Source organism: Chaetura pelagica, unplaced genomic scaffold, assembly GCF_000747805.2.
Source record: "Chaetura pelagica isolate M959 unplaced genomic scaffold, ChaPel_1.0 scaffold963, whole genome shotgun sequence".
In the NCBI taxonomy this organism is placed as follows: domain Eukaryota; kingdom Metazoa; phylum Chordata; class Aves; order Apodiformes; family Apodidae; genus Chaetura; species Chaetura pelagica.
This window is the reverse complement of record NW_009952705.1, coordinates 236,792-242,604: the sequence shown is the minus strand read 5'-3', so window position 1 is coordinate 242,604 and position 5,813 is coordinate 236,792. Positions and strand designations below refer to the sequence as shown.

The following is a 5,813-nucleotide window of genomic DNA, read 5'->3' as shown; positions in this document are numbered from 1 at the left end:
AGGAATGGGAGCACCACCCGGGACATCAAGTGCTCACAAAACTAGGCTTGGGTCTCTGCACTGCTATGTTTCCAAATGCACAGAAGAGGAAGAGAATCCAAGTTTTGGTCTGGGAGTAGCACCCCAAGCAGTTCCTAAACTCTCAGCGCTGGAAGAGAGTCCAAGGGTCCCAAGGCTTAAAGTTTCAGGGTAAGAGTCCTGAAGCCCTACTGCAGCACTAAACCACCAGATGAGAGCTGGTTTGAGCTGATCTCTAACAAGCTAGCTAGAAGAGAATAGAAAGCACAATTTAAACTGCTCAAGATTCTCAGGCCAAGAGGCTTGACAAAGACCTGGGCAGTTTACCATCAACACCGACAACCTGGCAGCAGCTTTACAGCATGGTGTGCTGCAGGACAGGTCAGCCCAGGCTCCCAGGAAGCAGGTTTTTGAGACTGGTTCTTGCAAGTTACTTGCCAAATCACAAACACCTTCCCAGCATGCAGGGCACAGCCCAAAGCAAGCATTAACAGGGGCTTATTTTGTTCCCACCTTGCTGAAGTCTCATTCAATGCTGCAGCCCTCGGAAGTACAAACACGAGGGTGAAGTTCAGCTTTAACAATACCAACTTGGATCTCAGCATTAATAAAGCACAGAGGCAACATCAATTGTTCCAGTCATTTGAGAGACAGTTGATTCCTTAGGGTCTCTAGAAATCAGACAGTTTAGCTCTCCCTATATAGTTTGGAATCAGAAAATGGACAAGATCAAGTTACTTAATTGAAACTTCCTTTCTGCATTCAGACACAGACCAGACCAGCCTGTCGGGTTATTTGCCAACTACACAGAGAAGTGACTGCAAATTAAGTGCAAAATGCCATAGACTCCAAAATGCCAGGATGGTTATTTAAAAGGCAAAGACAACATGGCCTGTTACTATCGGACTGGAGGCCTATGATGCAGAGAGGAAAGAGCATAAGTAGTGTAAACTGAAGAGTAGCCTATGCTAGAATTAAACTGGCTAGCCATGCTTTTCATCTGGCTCTTGAGGAAACATCCTAAGTTTGGCCCATTCTGCTGAACAAGCTTCTCAAAGGTGGCAGCACGAATGCTTCAGCAGGGCTCAGTTTCTGTGGAGATGAGTGGCAGCTGCTACAGTATGTTAGATCTTGACTTTACAGTGACAGACTCTGCAGTTGTTAATCACCAACTGCCTGGAATCTTCAGCTGCACTGCCAGAGAAAAATATGGTCAGTTTTCGGAAATCTAGTAGAGAAATAAGTGATGAAAAAATGTATGAAATAAACAGGTTTCAAAAGAGAGAGCTAGGGCAGGAGGCATATCTGGCAAAAGGTCAGTCACAACAAGAGCATGCAAACCTCATCTGAACTTTAACCACAATGTTCTTGTACTGGTGAAGATGGAAGCTACTGATCTGTCCATGTTCAGGTCCCAAAGATCAGGGAGTTAAACCATGAATTCATAATCTGCACGCATCTCTTCCCCTTAGTTCTCTTCTTTTTTGGATTCTTCCTTGGGTGCTTCAGGAACCAGGATGACCTTCCCAACATTCTTTTTCTCTTGCATCTGCCTCATGGCATCTGCCACCTGGAAGCAACAGGAATCTCATGAGACCCCCTACTCATCTCAGTCCCCCCAGACTAGTCTGAGAGCAGCCAGGAGGCAGCTTTCCCAGCAGCCCTAGCAAGTGCCCAGCATTCATGTGGGGTGTCACTGCACAGATGCATTTTGGGCAGACCTGGGCAGCTCTCCCAGCCTGACCAAGGGAAACTGTCCTCGAGAATTCACAGACCAGCCACAAAATAGACAGGGATGCTGTGCTATGCAAACTGGAAGAATGAAGTGTGTCCCACCACAGCTTCTTTTCCCAACAGGGGGAGCACTGCAGAAACCCAGCCAACAGCCAAGACAATGCTTCTACCACAGAATAATATATACACAGATTATTATGTTTATGATTATGTTTATGTTTATGTTTATGTTTATGTTTATGTTTATGTTTATGTTTATTATGTTTAAGCAAAACAGAACCTGGGCCAGGCCTGGAATTAACAGAGTTTTCCTTAAGCATTTGCATCAGACTGTTTCTCCAGTACTAACACCAACTGATCATTACCAAGTCCTTTGCTGCCCTGCAGTAAGTCCTACTCCAGCAAAGGATTTCCAAAGAAGAACCTGACTCTGCCTGGACACATTGATGCACCACCACTGAGCATAGCAGAGCTGCTGAAAAACCTGCTGCTCTCTTCCAGCATCCTCATTCTGCTTCACTGCCTGGGCTCTTTTTCACTCATGGAAGGGCAGCTGGTAATCTTCCCAGCTGTCTGCTTAATTACAGAGTGCAGATGCAGGGCTGTCTCCAGTCTGATGCACAACCCAGCCCCTCCACAAGCTCCTGCTGCCCACAGAGCACAGCTGAGCACCTGCTCTGTTCCATAGGGACACTATCTTGCATTGGTCAGCTCTGTGCACTGGAGCAAAAGAGCCCAGCCACTTCACACCCCCTTAACATCTTAAAAGGAAAAAACCACTGGATTTCTTGAGAACAGATGACTATTAAGCACTTGGAACAGTTTAGCCCCCATGAACAAGGTGCTTATGCTGATCTGGAGCTCACTGTGCAGAAAACAATCACCCAATAATTTTTGGATGCTGCCAGACTATACATTATCTCAGACTCACCTGATCAAAGGGCCATACAGAGTCTATCTTGGGCTTGATTTTGCCTTGACTGTACAAGTTAACCAGCTTGGCTACAACACCTCTGACAAGCTCAACTTCTTCATCCAAATATCCAAGGTGGTAGCCACACACAGCCTTGTTCTGGTGTAGGAGCTGCAAGGCACTGATGCTGAACTGGTTCCACCAGGTTTTAGCCATAGCCATGAGGTTCTTCTTCTGCCCAGTGAGCAGGTTTGCTACCCCTAAAAAGAAGGCAAGCCACAGATGAGCTGGAATCAACCCAAGAGGCAACGGGAATCCCATGTGACAGCTCAGAAAATACACAGGGCAAGAGCTGCTCTTCCAGTGATGGAGGACAGAGGTGAGAACTGGATCACATCACAAGCAGCCCAGTCAACGTCCAGTGGAAATGGATATTTGCCTTGGCCTCAGGATTTTGATTATTGGTACCCATATATTGCAAAAATATAGAGCAAGTCCTCACTTAGGAGGGCAGAAGCAGCACAGCTAGAATGGAGTGCTGGCAGAGGCAAGAGAGGGTTACAAGTCTGGCAGGACAGCACTCCCCTTCTGCTACAGCTAGGCTTCTTCAGGGGAGACACACGCTGCAATGGCTGGGACAACAGTAGCAGCACACTGCTGCAAGTGTCTGGAATCCCACTGGGGGCTGTGTGAGGGCTTTGTCCACAGGACAGAATCACAGTGTTTCAGGGCTGGGGAATAGAGAGATAAGTATTCAGAAGCCTCGAACCTCATAACCCACACATCCTCTAGAAGAAAAGCAAAGCTCTATTAGTGTTGTGCATTAAGTCAGCCTGGACAAAGCAGCTGTGCCACCATTCCTCCATGTGAACATTTCAGCTTCCCCTGCAGGCACCAGCTTGTACTTGAGGGGAGATCTCACCATGGGAGAGAAGAGCCATGGAGCCTGTGACTGGCTGGGACAAGGCCTAAACTTTACTCTCCTCAGTGCTTCACCCAGGCAAAGCATCCTAAATAACAGAAACTACAACATGCACAGCAGCCAGCAGAGATGCTCCCTCACAGCAGCACAGAGCGGTGCAGGAGCTGGGGACCAGGCTCACACTTACCATAAGTGATGAGTTTGCCCATGGGCTTCAACAGGTTAAATGCTTTGGATGTATCAGATCCTCCCAGGGGGTCCAGGACAATGTCAACACCTAGAGGGAATTGGAAATAACTAGAAAATTCTTTGCATTTGAAGGAAATGCAGGACAGTTGTAAAAGTCCTCCACTACATGGTACCTTTGGGAGAGATTTTTCGGACCTCCTCTGCATAGTCTATCGTTCTGTAGTCAATGGGGTGAGTGACTCCACTCTCCTTGAGAGACTCATGCTTGGAGGCAGATGCTGTGCCAAAAATGGTGATGTTTTCTACAGTCTTGCACAGCTGGATGGCAGCAGTTCCCACACCACCTGAAGACCAGCAGCGAGAAAGACAGAAGCAAACAGCCCCAGCAGTCAGAAAAGCCTCTGGATAGGTAAATTATCCCTGCTTGTACTGATCACACAATGCTGGGAGGGTATGGAATAAAGGCTTTGCATGGGGGAGACTGACTTCAGCTGCTGGGAAATGTGTTCAGCATTTGCCAGCCCCTGGGTCAGTATGAAGCCCACACCTCTGGCAGGCAACATTTTGCCAGTCCAACACCATTCTGATTGCTTCCTGGCCTGTGCCACTCATTAAGAAGCTGTGTGTTGAGTCAAAGAATCTCAGCATATGCTGGCAAGAGGTATTTACCTGCAGCCATGTGGATGAGGACACTTTGGTTGGGTCTCAGGTTTCCAAAATCAAACAGGATCATGTAGGCAGTGATGTAGTTGACAAGAAGAGCAGCAGCTTCCTCAAAGCTCATTCCCTCAGGCATCAGGAAAGTCTGACTGGCAGGCACGTTCACCACTTCTTGCCATAGCCCTGACCTAGCTAGGACCATCACCTTATCACCAACCTAAAACCAAACAGAGGATGAGGTGGCCTGAAACAAGCCCTGGGCTAGCAGAAGTCCTCACGCCCTTGCCACTGCCATGTTCTGTGAAGGGTTTGCAGGGATTGCAGCATCCCAGGCTTGGCCAGGAGCAAACCACCCTTCACCATAGCACTGCTGGCCATGCTGGGCACACATCAGGAGCCTCAGAGGGACCACAGGTGCCCTAGGCTCTGGCTTACACCCAGCAAGCTGCAAGCTGCCCAAACCAACAGACCCCCAGCAAGGTAAGAGGGATGGGGACCATGTCCTGCCCTCCCAATCCAAGCTGGGAGCAGGAGCCTGTGAAACATTACTGCTGCCCCTTGCAAGGAGCATTCTGCCAACAGGCAGGAAGCTTGGGGCAATGCTCAACAGGATCAGCTCTGAAAAAAGCACATCCAACCTAGGAAAACTTTCCCAAGGCTAAGCCTCAGGCCTGAAAAGTGAGGCATTCCCCAAAATCTTCTCTTATCCCACTGGGCAAGAAACATCTGCTTGCTGTGCAGCAGGAAGGAGACAGCAAAACATCAAGCAGTTGTATCAGCAAGCAGACAAGAGGCACAGCCAATGCAGTGAGCAGAGAGGCTTTGTGGTGTGTGGGTCTGGCATTTGCACTTGAATAAACAAAGATATTTTCCTGAAGGGAAAAGAATCATTTTTGACACCTGGGTTTTTTTGAGACACTTTGTTTTGCTAGCTGTGGACCCAAGAATCATCTTACAGCACCATAATTGCAACAGCCCTAAGACCCAAAGGTCTGGGGCATGCAGAGCCAACTCCTCTGTTCCCGAATTGCTAGAAATGCAACAGACACCAAGAGCAACTGACCTGCTAGTGCCCACACCCCACTGCCTCAGATGGCTCTGGACAACTGCAGCAGCACGAGCTGTTACCATCCACGTTTATGTAGTTAAAAGAGGTGGGTCACGAACGTGCTCAGGACCAGCACGGCCGCGCTTCAGCCCAACACCTACCAGCACCCACCACTAACAAGAAACTCTTGCGCATAGAAATACACCCAACGCTCCCCAGGGAACACCACCCCTTCCAGCTTTTCCTCACGCTCTAGACCCCAAAGACCGCGGCGCAGGGGCCGGTCTGGCAGCGATGCTCCTGCCGTCCTGGGACCGGGTCAGGGTTCC

At 48.8% G+C, this 5,813-nt stretch overlaps 1 protein-coding gene across 1 annotated transcript in view; it reads right to left on the bottom strand.

Annotated features, from left to right (window-relative positions):
* Positions 1-1,326: 1,326 nt before the first annotated feature.
* The window catches only part of VAT1 (vesicle amine transport 1), a 9,423-nt gene continuing 4,936 nt past the window's right edge, over positions 1,327-5,813 (bottom strand). The window contains exons 2-6 of the mRNA XM_009994173.1: positions 4,446-4,653; positions 3,950-4,120; positions 3,775-3,864; positions 2,684-2,925; positions 1,327-1,588 (exon numbers count right to left, since the gene is read on the bottom strand). Of these exons, the coding sequence (XP_009992475.1) occupies positions 1,487-1,588; positions 2,684-2,925; positions 3,775-3,864; positions 3,950-4,120; positions 4,446-4,653 (813 nt within the window). The 3' untranslated portion in view covers positions 1,327-1,486. The remainder of the gene's footprint in view (positions 1,589-2,683; positions 2,926-3,774; positions 3,865-3,949; positions 4,121-4,445; positions 4,654-5,813) is intronic.